The following is a 15711-nucleotide window of genomic DNA, read 5'->3' as shown; positions in this document are numbered from 1 at the left end:
CCTTCTGCATCAGCTGCTTCTGTGAAAGGAATATCCCTTTTTATAAAAAAAAAAAATCAGGATTGCAAAGCAGGAGGAATCAGGAGCAGTTCGTCAGGTAACTCTCCCTCAGCGCTTAGGCTTCAGTTTTGCCCCTGCATCTTCTCCCTGGACTGACGCTGGAGGATGGCTGAGATCAGAATCCAGGGAAGCAGGGCGGGTGGGCAGAGGTTTCTAAGGACCTTTCCTTCCCCCTTCGAAAAAGAAAAAGACACTCTTGATCAGTCAGACTTTGTCCCCAAAAATTGATAAAAAAGTAAAAATACCCATTCCTTTCCAGCCATCCCCCTTTTTCCTCCTGCCTCCTTTGGGGGGGGGGGTACTTCCCATGTTGGCTGCTATTATAAGACAAAAGGCACAATCCTAGCTAGGTCTACTCAGAAGTAAGTCCTATTGTGTTGAATGGCCCTCCCTTTCCAAAACGCTCCAGGTGTGCTGCTAACAAACTCAGGGCACAATCCTAACCAGGTCTACTCAGAAGTAAGTCCTATTTTGTTCAATGGGGCTTACTCTCAGGTAAGTGTGGTTAGGATTGCAGCCTCAGAGTGCTGTTTTTTGTTTCTCTTGTATAATCATCACACCTTCACCCCATTTTGGGGGTAAGTGAGGTGAGGTGATGTAATGGGGAGCTGTGGCCAATGGCCACAAGGATGGGGGAGCCTCTGGCTGGAGAAGTTCCAGCACCACTGGTGTAATCAAATGTCCCTTATTTTTTTGTGACCTCAGCTCTGAGAACCCCTGCCTGCTGGGCAGCTGCAAGTCCAGTTGACCTGAACACCTGCTGGGCTACATGATCATCTTTGTCAGCGGGCTGTCAGGAAACAAAGGGACACCAGCACATCCTCAGCAACCTTCCTCACCAATTGTATTCATGGTCTTCACAGAATGAGAAGACAGTTCCCAGTCTGAGGGGCTCAGGATCTGAAATCTGCTCCTGAATGATGCACATGTGTGACCCAGCAGAGGCATCCAGGGATTTACTTACTGACATAGAAGATGACTCCAGCCACACTCAGGACCCCCAGTGGAAATAACACACATTGACTCAGACTGAAGTGGGCTCTGCAAAGCCTCAGGCAGAGATCCCGAGACCCTTCGACTGGAGATGGGACCCTGAAGCTGGGACACAGGCAAACCCACTCAGAGCACTGAAAGCAGAAGTTTCTGCCTCCTGCTCTCCAGGGTTCCTCTGCCCACTCTTTCCAGCAGCCACAGCCTCCTTCCAGCCTCCAGCACAGGCGTGTAGCAGCAGCTCTGAGCCCCAAAATACACACTGAGAGTTGCTGATGTCTTTCTCCTTCGAGTCCCACCTCCCAGAATCTGCCTGCAACTCTACCCCCGTCCCACAAAGAGCTTCCTCCCCAGGCCCCCCTCCCCTGCAGCCTCTCACCAGACTCCTTCACGGCCACATCCAGAGGGTCCTGCAGCCCATCATGTTCCACATGGCACCGGTAGCGGCTCCTCTCCTTGGGATCAACCTCAATGCTCAGCCTGGAGTAGTAAGTTCCATCCGGGTTGGGGCTGACAACCCCATGGAACGCATCCTCCTGCCTGACCTTCCCATCCTTCCTCCAGGTGACATCGATCTCCTTGGGGTAGAAGCCGTGGGCCCGGCAGAGGAGGGTCTCCAAGCCCTGCTGGCTGTCCTTACGTGTCACCTTTACTATGGGGGGCTCTGTGGAAAAAGTGGCAATGCCAGTGTCAAGACTGGGGTCCTTGGCCGACTCACAGGATGGATGCTGGAGTTCAGCAGAAGGAAGGGACCTTCTGATCCACCTCCTGCCCCAAAAGCAGTCACCCCACAAGTGCAGCATCCTCCAGAGACTAACATCTGCAAAGAAAGGGACTCCGTGGCATCCCTCAGCACTTGGTACAAATGCTCCAAAGCAAGAAGTAGCAGACCTGGGACTTCCCTGGGATCTCCTCCCCGGCTATGCCAGTGCTGGAAATAACTGACATAAGGGGTGAGGATTGCGCCCACAGTAAACTAGGAGAAGGGGTGGAGCTGACTCTTGGGGCCTGGAATTCTGTGAACTGAACTGGGTGACCTGCTACTGGAGCCTTGTAGTTCTGGTCTGACGGTGTGAGTTTCATGTTCCAAGGTTTGAATTGGTGCTTATGAAGATGATGTTTCCACTACAGCTTGAATCCACCTTCAATGCACTTCTATTCCCTGCTTCTCAAACTTTTTAGGACAGGGACCCACTTTTCAGAATGACCGTCTGTTGGACCCACTGGAAGAGACGTCATGGCCAGAAGTGGCACCATCAAGCAGGAAGATTTTTAACACCCTTTATATGACAAAAATCAAATCAAATTATATGAGGAAAACCAAATTCATTAAATTAGAAGTTTATAATAAGTTTAAACAATCATTTAAAATAAAGAAAACCCTCCTAAGCCTCCCAAGCAGTTGCTGGTCTGGTTTGTTTGTTTTTTAAAAAATTCCCCAAATATCCCAAAGGCTGCAATGATATCCACACTTAAGAACATAAGAACATAAGAACAGCCCCACTGGATCAGGCCATAGGCCCATCTAGTCCAGCTTCCTGTATCTCACAGCGGCCCACCAAATGCCCCAGGGAGCACACCAGATAACAAGAGACCTCATCCTGGTGCCCTCCCCTACATCTGGCATTCTGACTTAACCCATTCCTAAAATCAGGAGGTTGCGCATACACATCATGGCTTGTACCCCATAATGGATTTTTCCTCCAGAAACTCGTCCAATCCCCTTTTAAAGGCGTCTAGGCTAGACGCCAGCACCACATCCTGTGGCAAGGAGTTCCACAGAACGACCACACGCTGAGTAAAGAAATATTTTCTTTTGTCTGTCCTAACCCGCCCAACACTCAATTTTAGTGGATGTCCCCTGGTTCTGGTATTATGTGAGAGTGTAAAGAGCATCTCCCTATCCACTCTGTCCATCCCCTGCATAATTTTGTATGTCTCAATCATGTCCCCCCTCAAGTGTCTCTTTTCTAGGCTGAAGAGGCCCAAACGCCGTAGCCTTTCCTCATAAGGAAGGTGCCCCAGCCCCATAATCATCTTAGTCGCTCTCTTTTGCACCTTTTCCATTTCCACTATGTCTTTTTTGAGATGCAGCGACCAGAACTGGACACAATACTCCAGGTGTGGCCTTACCATCGATTTGTACAACGGCATTATAATACTAACCGTTTTGTTCTCAATACCCTTCCTAATGATCCCAAGCATAGAATTGGCCTTCTTCACTGCCGCCGCACATTGGGTCGACACTTTCATCGACCTGTCCACCACCACCCCAAGATCTTTCTCCTGATCTGTCACAGACAGCTCAGAACCCATCAGCCTATATCTAAAGTTTTGATTTTTTTGCCCCAATGTGCATGACTTTACACTTACTGACATTGAAGCGCATCTGCCATTTTGCTGCCCATTCTGCCAGTCTGGAGAGATCCTTCTGGAGTTCCTCACAATCACTTCTGGTCTTTACCACTCGGAAAAGTTTGGTGTCATCTGCAAACTTAGCCACTTCACTGCTCAACCCTGTCTCCAGGTCATTTATGAAGAGGTTGAAAAGCACCGGTCCCAGGACAGATCCTTGGGGCACACCGCTTTTCACCTCTCTCCAGTGTGAAAATTGCCCATTGACACCCACTCTCTGCTTCCTGGCCTCCAACCAGTTCTCAATCCACGAGAGGACCTGTCCTCTAATTCCCTGACTGTGGAGTTTTTTCAGTAGCCTTTGGTGAGGGACCGTGTCAAACGCCTTCTGAAAGTCCAGATATATAATGTCCACGGGTTCTCCCGCATCCACATGCCTGTTGACCTTTTCAAAGAATTCTATAAGGTTTGTGAGGCAAGACTTACCCTTACAGAAGCCATGCTGACTCTCCCTCAGCAAGGCCTGTTCGTCTATGTGTTTTGAGATCCTATCTTTGATGAGGCATTCCACCATCTTACCCGGTATGGATGTTAGGCTGACCGGCCTATAGTTTCCCGGGTCCCCCCTCTTTCCCTTTTTAAAAATAGGCGTGACATTTGCTATCCTCCAATCTTCTGGTACCGTGGCCGTTTTGAGGGACAAGTTGCATACCTTAGTCAAGAGATCTGCAACTTCATTCTTCAATTCCTTAATAACCCTTGGGTGTATGCCATCAGGGCCCGGTGACTTATTGATCTTTAATTTATCAATGAGGTCTGAAACATCTTCTCTTTTAACCTCTATCTGACTTAACTCCTCGGTCAGGAGGGGCCGTTCGGGCAGCGGTATCTGCCTGAGGTCTTCAGCCGTGAAGACAGATGCAAAGAACTCATTTAATTTCTCTGCCATCTCTAAGTCTCCTTTTATCTCCCCTTTCCCTTCCTCACCATCCAGAGGGCCAACCGCTTCTCTGGCGGGTTTCCTGCTTCTAACATATTTGAAGAAGCTTTTATTATTCCCCTTAATGTTGCTGGCCATGCGTTCCTCATAGTCTCGCTTGGCCTCCCCTATCACCTTCTTACATTTCTTTTGCCACAGTTTATGTTCCTTTTTATTCTCTTCATTAGGGCAAGACTTCCATTTACGGAAGGAAGCTTCCTTGCCCTTCACAGCCTCTCTAACTTGGCTGGTTAGCCATGCGGGCACTCTCCTAGATTTAGTGGAACCCTTCTTTCTTTGCAGTATACACCTCTGCTGGGCCTCTATTACTGTTGTTTTAAGCAGCCTCCATGCACTCTGGAGAGACTGGACTATTTTTACCCTCCCTTTCAACCTCCTTCTAACCAGCCTCCTCATCTGAGGGAAGTCCGCCCGTCGGAAGCCAAGGGTTTTTGTTAGAGATTTGCCTGGTATTCTTCCCCCAACGTGCACGTCAAAACGGATCGCAGCATGATCACTGTTCCCCAATGGCTCAGTAACGTTTACATCTCTAACCAGGTCCTGCGTACCGCACAAAATTAAATCCAGAGTCACCTGTCCTCTGGTGGGCTCCGTGACTAGCTGATCTAAGCCACAGTCATTTAGCACGTCAAGAAATCCGGTTTCCTTATCGTGACCAGAACACAAATTGACCCAGTCAATATGAGGATAATTGAAGTCCCCCATGATTACAACCCTGTCCTTCCTTGTCACCTCCCTGATCTGTTTCCTCATTTCAAGGTCCCCATCCGATTTCTGGTCTGGAGGACGATAGCACGCCCCCAGTATTACATCGCTGCACAAGCCTGGTAATTTAACCCACAGAGATTCTACGGTGGAGTCGGACCCACCTTCAGTCTCTACTTTGCTGGATTCTATCCCTTCCTTAACATAAAGGGCCACCCCACCTCCAACACGCCCCTGCCTGTCCCTCCTGTAGAGTTTATAGCCCGGGATTGCGGTATCCCACTGATTCTCCGCATTCCACCAGGTTTCCGTTATGCCCACTATGTCAATATTTTCCCTTGTCACCAGACATTCCAGTTCTCCCACCTTTGCTCGTAGACTTCGGGCATTTGCATAAAAGCATTTATACATGGAATGCCCCAGGATGGGCTGCTTATTCGCTCCTTTGTCCCCGCATCCTCTCATTGTGCCAAACCGTCTATCACATCCCATCTCCCTACCTTTCCCAATTTCTTCTCCTACCCTGCCTTTGTCTTGTTGTTCTCTAACCTCCCCATCCTCATCCCATAGGGATGAGGAGTCCCGAACCGGATGCCCCTCGGCTCCTGTCGGCCTTCCCCCAGGGATCAGTTTAAAAGCTGCTCTGCCACCTTTTTAATGTTATGCGCCAGCAGTCTGGTTCCATTCTGGTTCAAATGGAGCCCGTCCCTCTTGTACAGGCCCCGCTTGTCCCAAAAAGGGGCTTACCTGGGAGTAAGCCCCATTGCCTGTCATTGTTAGCCGTATATGCATGGAATATATATGTTAAGAGCACATGCACTGTGAAAAGTCTGGATCTGTAACATTTCCCCAAATGCAGACAGATACCATCAGGGGTAACGTATTGAAAATAAAACCACAATTGAAATGAATGGGGACCCGCCTGAAATGAGCCCACGTAGGACTGACCTGGTGGGTTCTGACCCACAATGTGCATGCTGTGGGGGGACTGTGTGTTGGGGAATCTGGGAGCTGTCAGGGCTGCTGTGAAGAAAGAAGCTGCATTCTGCAGAATGCACTGGGGAAGAGAAGTGCTTGGAGGGCGGACTGAAGAGGCTGTGGAAGTGCAGTGCTGGAGGCTGCGGCGCCACATTCATTTGTGATGAAGAAGGAAACTGCAGTGTTTTTGCCGCGCAGTTTGTTTTGCCCCCGTGCGCCCCCCTCTCTCCAGGCCTGCCCCTGCTTATGTGGGGGGTGTTGCAGGAGGAGCGCAGTCTGCAGCCACGGCCTGAGTGGCTTGGGCAGCGCAAGGGCCCGTCCGGACTGCAGGGGGCGGTTTTGCCCCAGGAGGAAGGGGGCTGGGGGGAGAGGGTGTTCCAGGGGCTGCTTCACCGGGGACGCTGCCCTCCCGCCGCAGGGCTGCGAGCAGGGGGAACCTCCGGCGCTGTGATGGGAGGCCTGGAGGAAGCGGCCCCCCCCGCCCACCTTTCCTCTGCAGGGTCTCCGCCCCGTAGTGCAGGTACTTCCGCAGCCACTCCGGGCAGTCCTCCAGGTAGGCCTTCCAGGACTGGGCTAAGGCCGGCTCCGCGTCCCACTTCGCCTTGGTGAGCTGCGCTGCTGCGTCGGCCGCCGTCCAGGTGAGCGTCTTCGGGTCCAAGGCGATGAAGTCCCGCCCGTCGTAGGCGTACCGGACTTCCCCTCCGCGGGCTGCGCCCTCGCACAGCTCGCAGCCGCACATGAGCTGCCAGGTGTGGAGCCCTGCAAGGGACCGGCGGGGGGACTCAGAGCCCGGGCAGGCAGGGCACGACCCCCGCCCCACTTGGCAGTCGTGCCCGGAGCAGGGCGCGGCTCCCGGACTCCTGCGCCCCCCCTCCCCGCCGGGCAGCTCGGCAGTCGGGGCGGCTCAGCCAGCCAGCCCGCGGCCCAACCAATCGGGAAGGGAGAGCGCGGCTCCTCCCACTCACCTGCGCTCCGGTTCTGGTTGTCGCGCTCCATTAAGTTCTGCAAGTCCTCTCTGAAGTCCACCTCCTCGCCCTGCGCGGCCTGCGTGTACCAGTCCCAGTACTGGGGGTCCTCCCGGCCCGCCTGCCCCATCCAGGGCACCCGAGGCACCGTCCTCTTCGTGTCGCTGTCATACAGCTGATGGAGCTGCCCGTCCACGGAGCCCACGACGACGAAGCGCGGCAGCCCCGGGACGGGCTCAGACACCGCCGTGGTGAAGTAGCGCAGCCAGTGCGACGCCGAGCCTGCGGGCAGACGGGGCGGGGGCAGTCAGGGGCGCTCGCCGGCCTGCGGGCTCCGTCCCGGGGGCAGGGCGGGGTGCAGCCTCTGCAGCGGCGGGGGGGTGCCGCACGCCCCTCGCACAGCCTCCCGCTGCCCCGAGGAGGCTGCAACCACCCTGGGGAGCCCTGCTGTCGAAGCCGGAGCGCCCCCTCCCCCCGCCCCCCGCATCTCCTGCAGCCTGTTGCTCCTCTCCGCGGAAGCGCTGGGATTCTGTCCATCCCCGGATGGCCCCGCCCCCCAGGAGGAAAAGCAGCCCTCTTGTCACAAGGAACACCAGCAAAGCGGGTCTGCCTGCGGGAGTTGCGACCCCCCCGCCCCCTTCCCCACTCACATTCGTGTCCACAGGTTGCACCACTAACACATGTGTTGTGTCCTTGGAGGGGGAGACAGAGAGAGCATGTGGGCTAGCCCTCTCTTAAAAAAGCAGCTTTTTTCCCGATAGACCTGACCTGGATGTGCTTGCTTACTACCACACAGTGGGGTACTTGGAATATGTAAAACATTGAAAGGATTATCAGCAACATTCAATAGGGTCAAATGCCTGTCTTCCTAGCTGGGGGAACTTACACAATACAGTAAATACAGTAACCCAGGAAGGCAGTTCAAATTTGCATAGAGTACTTAGTGATTGAGTTAAAACAATACAATGAATAGGAGACCCTTAAACAATGATTTACTATACCAGACTTCTTCCTATAATGTGTTTGCATAAACAGTGATTGGATTAGGAGACACTTTTGTATACAGTTCTTAAAACAATACAATGAATACAGTGACCACAGGGAAGTGGAGGTTGTGTAATCCATGAGCTTGTGGCTTAACCAGAGTTTTTGGAAAAATGTGCTGGGAGAAGTGTGGCCTGCATGATGTTTTAGTAACATAACCAGATATAAAATCACAACTAAGGAAAAAGGGGATTTTCACATAACAACACCTCCAGGCCTTTAACATCTAGTGAAATATTTAACTTCCGTATTGTGAAAAATCTATTTAAAACTTAGGAGATTTGCAGAGATCACAACCTTTGTTTTTCCTAGTTTTATTTGATAGCCATTTTTGATATTGATAAATAGAAATCTTTAGATCTATGTACAGTAATAAACTGTATAAAGGTAGAGCTTGATGATGTTAACTATTCTCACAGATCACCACAAAATCTTGCTCCATCTGCCAGCTCCACATGTCAAGGTCAGACTTTCCCCTTGTTTTTTTCTGGACAAAATGCAGCTGTGGAGATCTGCAGGGAGGGAGAGCTGCACTTGGCCCTCTGCAGGTTTTCACTAAGAACAGCCCCTCCCCACTCAAAGCTCCTTTTTTACCTCCCATGGAGAGAAAAGACTTATGGTTACAAAGACAGACACACACACAGTCAACAGCTCCCCAGTTTTTCCTGCCAGTTCAAGATCACACTGGATGCATCTGAAAAAGGACCTAATGCAAGAAAACTGACTGGGAGATCTGTTTGTTAAATAAAACTCTTTCCTCCCTCCATGATGCTCTATGGACAGTGTTGTTGTTGGCATCCTTCAGTCTCGAAAGACTATGGTGTCACGCTCTGAATGGTGGTTCTGGAACAGTGTCCTCTCCAGAGCGCAAAGCCTGGGTAAAGTAGGTATGGAGGATAGGCTGTTACCCATGCAGCAAATCCCCCCTCTCCAAGTCGCTGAAATGGTCCAATGGAAAGGCAGAGGCCAATACGGTTGGTTCCAGCAGCGGCGCAGGAGGTGCCAGAGCATGACTGTGTTCAGCCATGAACTGCCTCAGGGACTCCGGCTCCGGATTTTGCCTCGAGGTTGACTCCTGAAGCCTTTTCCACAACTGGATGTAGCCACAAGGCAGTGGAGGTTTGGGATCAGCGTTTTCCTTCTCTCAGATGAGCTGCCTTCCCAGGCTGACGAGTCCCATCTACCCGGTGGCTGTTCAGTTGTACAGCCAAACAGAGGGCCTATTCTTATCCCCCAGCCCCCAGGGGTATGGACAGTGCTTTGGCTAGAATGGTGACTGGTAGGAGTGCTCCCCCCCCAAGTACAGTTTGTTGAATCCTTGATGTACGTAGCCTAATCTGCCCTGTCAGTTTTGAATCCCACCAAAAATTGGGTTGTGACCCACTGGTGGGTCTCAGACCCACAGTTTGGGAACCACTGCTCTCTAAAATAAATATTACACTATTGCATTTTTTAAAAATTACTATTTTCAATATATATTTTTAAAAACCTTCCCCCACCCCCCTCCAGCTCTGTTGTTATTCCAGAATGCAAGAAATTTCAACCAATTGTTCCTGGAAGGAAAACATCCCACTTGGCTCAGATTTCCAGCAGGAACCTGGGAGTCGGATGTGTTCATTTATCCAGCTCAGAACCAGACCAGAGTTTGTCCAGCCACTCCTTGTGGTCAGGAAGGACCTCCACTGATCTCAACATTCAGCAAAGGCTCCTTTGGCACAGTGTTTCTCAAACTGTGGGTTGGGACAGTGGTGAATGCAATCAGGAAATAAAATAATCTCCCCTCTGCCGTGCTGCTTCCTCTCAGCCTCAGTTGCAAAGTGGAAATGACACTTCTCTCCCTTACAGGGTTGTTGTGCCGACAACATCAAGGCAACACAAGTGAAGTGCTTTGCAGAGGTCCAAAAGTGTCAGAGTTGCACCAGCCATTCCCATCTGCCCCCCCCTTCCCAGTCAACAGTCTCAGTCAAAGAGCTTCTTCTCTGTGTTTTCTTCCTCTGGACTTTAGCAGTGATGTGAAACATCATGTCTGGGACATCCTTCAAGAACAGGTTGTGAAGGTGCCTCAATAGACTGTGATCTGACCTGGTCTCTCTCTCTTTCTCTCTGATTGATCAGGCAAACTGGAAGGGAAGCCCTGGTCAATGTCAGGTGGTGCAGAACTCTGACCACAGTTTTGTCAACAGCCATAATACTTGAGCTGAAATACTAGAGGAGCAAAACACTCCAGCAAGTCCCTTTTCTGTGGCTTCTGTTCAGACAAATCCAAAACTTCACGTAGAGGTTCTTTTCATGGGAATCCTTGTCAAAGGGCAAAGTCAAGACACCATCACATGGCTCCCTCCCTCCCTTCCATGAGATTTGTAGGAAAGAAAATGAAGAAACGGACAGTTGTTGCTGATGCCTTCATTGCCTTCCACCTCCCTCAGAGTTTTGCTCTCTCTCAAGGGGGGCTTAGAGGCACCTCCAGGGTCACTATCACTCTGCAGAAAGAGCTGAATCCTTGTCAGAGCCCAGTCAGAGGGATCCAAACCTGACTCAGACCTCTGACTCAGAGGGATTCCAAACCCTCCATAACAGGTGCTCAGTCAGGATGTGGTTAACCATCTCCAGGGAAGGAGGTCCTAGAAGTTTCCCCTGCAACAGCACTAGGAAGTCTTTCGTGGTGTCAGTTCCTGATCTGCTGGCTTCGGTTTTACCCCTGCATCTTCTCCCTGGACTGACGCTGGAGGATGGCTGAGATTAGCACCCAGGGAAGCAGGGTGGGCGGGTGGAGGCTGGTCTGAGAGCAGAGAACTGAAGGGCCCCTTGCCCACTCCTGAAAAGCAGCGGAGAATAGAAATGTGCATTAACTCAAACAGGAAAGCAATTGAAGACAGACCATCATGGAGGAAGTTTGGAGATGGGTATGGAAAATATGGAAGTATTTCTGGGTAAGGGACAAAAAGAGTGGTCCCCAAACTGTGACCCTTGGCTCCCTAGGGAGCCATGGATATCAGGCAGAGGAGCCGCTGAACCCTTACGAAAAACCCACCACCCTACACAACGTACAGCAGTGGTTCTCAGTCGCGACCCACCAGTTTGAGAACCACTGACATACAGGATCATGACCCTAATGGGGAGCCAAGGCCAATGGCCCACTAAGTCAATGGAGCTGCCAGTCAAAAAACTTTGAGAACCACAGACGGACCATCAAGCATTTCCCAAACCCTTGAAGTTTAGATTGTAGGATATGGATGGTGGAGGTTCATCAAGAGAGGCTGATTTAACCCACACAAGAAGAGAACGTTGCTTCTAATGTCTGTGGGAGAATTTGGTGTATTCCTGGTCCTTCCCAGGCCAGGGTCAATATGTCTCTTATAGCAAGGCAGGCTGTGGGCACACCAAGATTTTGGGTACCAACCTCCAAAGCTAGAAAGCCCATGCCAACAGAGCAACATTTGCATTGACACCATCCATTGAGACTCTGGTATCGCGCTCTGAATGGTGTTTCGGGCACAGCGTCTAGTGTGGCTGAAAAGGCCAATCCGGGAGTGACAATCCCTTCCACGCCGGGAGCAAGTGCAGTCTGTCTCCCTGGCTATGGGCCTTCCTTCTTTGCCTTTTTGCCTCAGACTGGTGGGGCATTTGGTGGGCCGCTGTGAGATATAGGAAGCTGGACTAGATGGGCCTATGGCCTGATCCAGTGGGGCTGTTCTTATGTTCTTATGTTCTTACTGTTGGCCAAGTGTCTCTTCAAACTGGGAAAGGCCATGCTGCACAGCCTGCCTCCAAGCGGGCCGCTCAGAGGCCAGGGTTTCCCACCTGTTGAGGTCCACTCCTAAGGCCTTCAGATCCCTCTTGCAGATGTCCTTGTATCGCAGCTGTGGTCTACCTGTAGGGCGCTTTCCTTGCACGAGTTCTCCATAGAGGAGATCCTTTGGGATCCTGACATATACTTTGGGATTCTGTCATAGCCCATTTCTAAAATCAGGAGGTTTCACATACATTCAGATACTTCCGAACGAGGCTGCAATGGACAAGACAGGGGCCAGGCAGCTGGTCCTGATCACCCTGCTGTGGTACCACTTTCCCTGGAGAAGAAGGAGTTAAACCAAATGGGGAAGTGGGACTGAGAAGCAGAACAGGCAGGCTGGTGACAAATGTGTGGTCTGGCTGGACAGTCACAGAGACAGCTTGGCCAAAACGGCACCAGGAACTGGCAGTGCCCAGCGGGGGAGGCTGTGAGGAAGAGCACAAAAAACACACCACACGTCAAGGGGAAGTTTGCAGGCTGGTTTGGAGAGGAAGCAACAAGCAGGGCAGGCCCAACTGTGAGGCCCACTGAAGCCATCGCCTCAGGCAGCAGCTCAGTGGGCCCCCTACCTTTGTCTGCCCACCTGCCTCCACTGCTGTCCTTCTTCCACTCCCTGGATTGGAAAAGGAAGGAGACAGAGAAGAGAAAGAACTTATGGGGAGGGGAGGGGGCTGCTGAGCCAGAACATTGGCAAGTGGAAGGGGTAGAGGCGGGCGCGCCAGTGGGCAAGGGGGCAGCCTCAGGCAACAGGAAGGCTTGGGCTGGCCCCAGAGCAAGCAGAACAAAATTGACTCCCTAATGCAGGAGAGACCAGCCTGGGGGATGTTCAAGGCCATCAGGGGGGGCGGACTGTGGGGCTCTTGGGTGCAAAGAGGGTCTGGCCTCTGATTTCCCAGGGGGAGTCTTGGTTCTGTCTGTCAGGATGTCTGTTTCAGTTGCCCAGAAGGGTGTGCCAGGCGCTGCGCAAGGGCAGTCTGCGGGAAATGGATCCAGAGGGAAAGAGGCTGAACCTGCAAAGACAGGCTTGAGAGATGCAGCAGCTGCAGTGGGGGGACCTGTGACCCAGACCCCCTTCCTTCCTAACAGTGGCACTGCCCCCCAGCACTGGCATTCCTGGAGGGGGCAAAACACTGGTGGAAAGCGGCCCCACCTCTTCCCTTTCGCAGTGTCGAGTAGCCAGGCGCCTGAGGAAACTTACTGGAACGCCAGTGCCCCCCACAGACAGTCACAGTGGGCGAGAGGAGCCAACCTCAGCCCCCTCCTTGGCCTGCAGCCTGGCAAGTGGGGGTCGCCTTGAGTGGGGGGGGGGGAGCTGGGGGTGAGACGGGCCGGGATGGAGCAGCAGGAAAGGAAGACCCGGCCTGGAGTCACAACCGACTCGGATAAGGACCTGGACGCCATGGGGTCCCTGCTCTGAAAGGTCTCTGCCCCCGAGCACTTCCATACTTGCAGGTCGCGGAAGAAGGACGTGCAGCGGGCTGAGGCTCTGCTCCGGGTGGGAACTCGGAATCCCCCCTTTTCCACCAGGCTGCGGGGTGGGCACAGCGCCCCTCCTTCCTGCCCAGGGACTCCACTGGCTGCCCACCCGCCCTCCTGCCTCCCTCCCCTGCAGGGACTCACTCACCGGAGCAGCCCCCCAGCAGCGGGAGGGCAGCCGCCCCCAGGAGCCAGGCGCGCCAGCCCGCCAGCCCCATCCCTCCTGGCGCCGGATCGCAACCACCAGCCTCCCTCCCCGTCCAGGCTGGGCTGAGCTGTGAAGGCGAGTCCGGCGAGAATCGCTCCGCCAATGTGGAGCGGGTGCGCCTGTTGCGTCACCGGTTGCTGGGCAGACCTTGAAAGGGCGGGGCAGCTGGACACGTAACCGAATAAAGAAAGTTTAGTGCCAGCTGATCCGAGGCTTTCCCCCTCTGACTCACTCCTTCTACTGGGTGGGGCGGGGAGGGGTGGGCTGCCCACTGCGGCTGGGGCTGTTCCTGGGGATCCCCCCCCCAAGGTCCCTGCCCCGGGACATTGACGAGGCGCGCAGATAGGAGTCCTGCGACGTATACTATCCCCTCTGGCTGGGGAACCTCCAGACCCCACCCCGCCCTTGGCACTCCGGGCGGTGGCAGGGCACAGCGCCGCCCTCCCCACCCGGGCAATCTCCTGGTCGCCCACCTGCCCTCCTCCCTCCCTCCCCTGCACATGGAGCCCCTGCAGGGACACACCGGAGCAACCCCCCAGCAGCAGGAGGGCAGCTGCCCCCAGGAGCCAGGCGCGCCCCATCTGGCTCAGGAGCCCTCGAACGCCCCCTCGCTGCAGCCACCCGCGCTTCACTCCCCGTCCAGGACGGGCTAAGGGGGGTCCACCAGTAAGGAAACCGTGCGGGGCCCATCATCTCGAGGACGGGGCGGGCGGAGATGCTGCGCTACAGACGGGGAAAGACCTCGGGGGGGTTCGCGGGCGTCGCCAGGGCTCGTCTGCACAAAGGCTGGCACAGAAAGTGCGCCTGGAGAGAGTCAGGGCAGACCAGCTTTGGGGGGGGGGGGGCAAAGCACTAAGTTTTACAGGCGCCTGAACACGCCCTGCCTGCGGCCCCTCCCCCTTGGTGAGCCTTCTCCCTCCACCCAACATGGCTCTGAAGGGGAGGGGCCGCTGGCACCCTGTGTTCAGGCGCCTGCAAAACTTAGTGCTTTGCCCCCCTCCAGCTACACCACTGGCCAAATCCTGAACTGTTGTTTTTGTTTTTAAATACAATGTTGGGGGGGGGGGTTGAGGAGGTCTTTAGTTGCAGTTATTGTAGATCTTCTGCAGCTTGCTGTCACTCATCTGCAGAGAGGGCCCTCCTCACTGTCCTGGGCCTGGACATGCACCCCCCCCCCCCCGGACAGACAGCTGTCCTTGGATGGGGTGTCTTTCAACCCCTCACTCCTGACGTGGCCAGGGGGGACTGTCACCACCAGCTCCCCTCAGCTTCTGGTGCCATTTGGATGGGAACTGAAGGGGACAGGAAGAGGCTGGCGGGCCCAGGTGTCGCTCTGAGACCCACAGCCCAGGGGAAGAGGAGCCCCCTCCCCCTGGAACTGCCACTCACCACTGCGCTTTGATGTTTCCGTTGGGTCTACCACAGATCGGAAGACCCCCAAACACCTGGGCTGAGGGGAAACGGCTGCCTTCTCCACCCCCCACAGTCCCTCCGAGGAAGAAGCAGAAGGGAGGCCCTTTCAGGTGTGCCCTCTTCTTCCTGGTGGGGATTGTTGGAAATTGTGCTTTTAAAACCTCCCTTAAAAAGAAAAGGGAGGAGGGAATCTTGCAGGAGGGAAGGCCTCTGGACAGCGATGAGGCTTCCCCACTTATTGCCCCTTTAGCAGGATCATTGTCCTCTCTGGGGCCACTCCAGACAGGGAAATCCAGTCCAAGGAAGTAGTAATCATGGTAGTAATCATGGTAGTAGTTAGTAGTTGGCAGCCTTCAGTCTCGAAAGACTCTGGTATCGCGCTCTGAAAGGTGGTTCTGGAACAGCGTCTAGTATGGCTGAAAAGGCCGATTCGGGAGTGACAATCCCTTCCACACCGGGAGCAAGTGCAGTCTGACCCTGGTCTGTCTCCCTGGCTATGGGCCTTCCTTACATAAGAACATAAGAACAGCCCCACTGGATCAGGACATAGGCCCATCTAGTCCAGCTTCTTGTATCTCACAGCGGCCCACCAAATGCCCCAGGGAGCACACCAGATAACAAGAGACCTCATCCTGGTGCCCTCCCCTGCATCTGGCATTCTGACATAACCCATTTCTAAAATCAGGAGGTTGCGCATACACATCATGGCTTGTACCCCATAATG

The 15711-nt window shown here is 53.6% G+C and overlaps 2 protein-coding genes across 2 annotated transcripts in view; one reads left to right on the top strand and one right to left on the bottom strand.

Annotated features, from left to right (window-relative positions):
• The window catches only part of LOC136640475 (major histocompatibility complex class I-related gene protein-like), a 218346-nt gene that overhangs the window by 92110 nt on the left and 110525 nt on the right, over window positions 1-15711 (top strand). The window lies entirely within an intron of this gene.
• LOC136641461 (major histocompatibility complex class I-related gene protein-like) lies at window positions 843-13584 on the bottom strand. The gene is made up of 5 exons (XM_066617265.1): window positions 13515-13584; window positions 7054-7335; window positions 6575-6847; window positions 1430-1714; window positions 843-850 (listed from the first exon to the last, which is right to left on the bottom strand). The coding sequence occupies exons 1-5, from the start codon at window positions 13582-13584 to the stop codon at window positions 843-845; spliced, it is 918 nt and encodes a 305-aa protein (XP_066473362.1).

This window comes from Tiliqua scincoides, chromosome 2 (assembly GCF_035046505.1).
Source record: "Tiliqua scincoides isolate rTilSci1 chromosome 2, rTilSci1.hap2, whole genome shotgun sequence".
Lineage (NCBI taxonomy): Eukaryota > Metazoa > Chordata > Lepidosauria > Squamata > Scincidae > Tiliqua > Tiliqua scincoides.
Note: the sequence above shows the minus strand (reverse complement) of the source record. Positions and strands in the feature narration are given on the sequence as shown.

Coding starts and splice junctions, on each gene's coding strand:
- LOC136641461 (XM_066617265.1), bottom strand. CDS start 13,584: ATGGGGCTGGCGGGCTGGCGCGCCTGGCTCCTGGGGGCGGCTGCCCTC. Junction 7,336..13,514: donor GCTGCTGGGGGGCTGCTCCG/GTGAGTGAGTCC, acceptor GTCTGCCCGCAG/GCTCGGCGTCGCACTGGCTG. Junction 1,715..6,574: donor GGAGACCCTGCAGAGGAAAG/GTGGGCGGGGGG, acceptor CTTTTTCCACAG/AGCCCCCCATAGTAAAGGTG.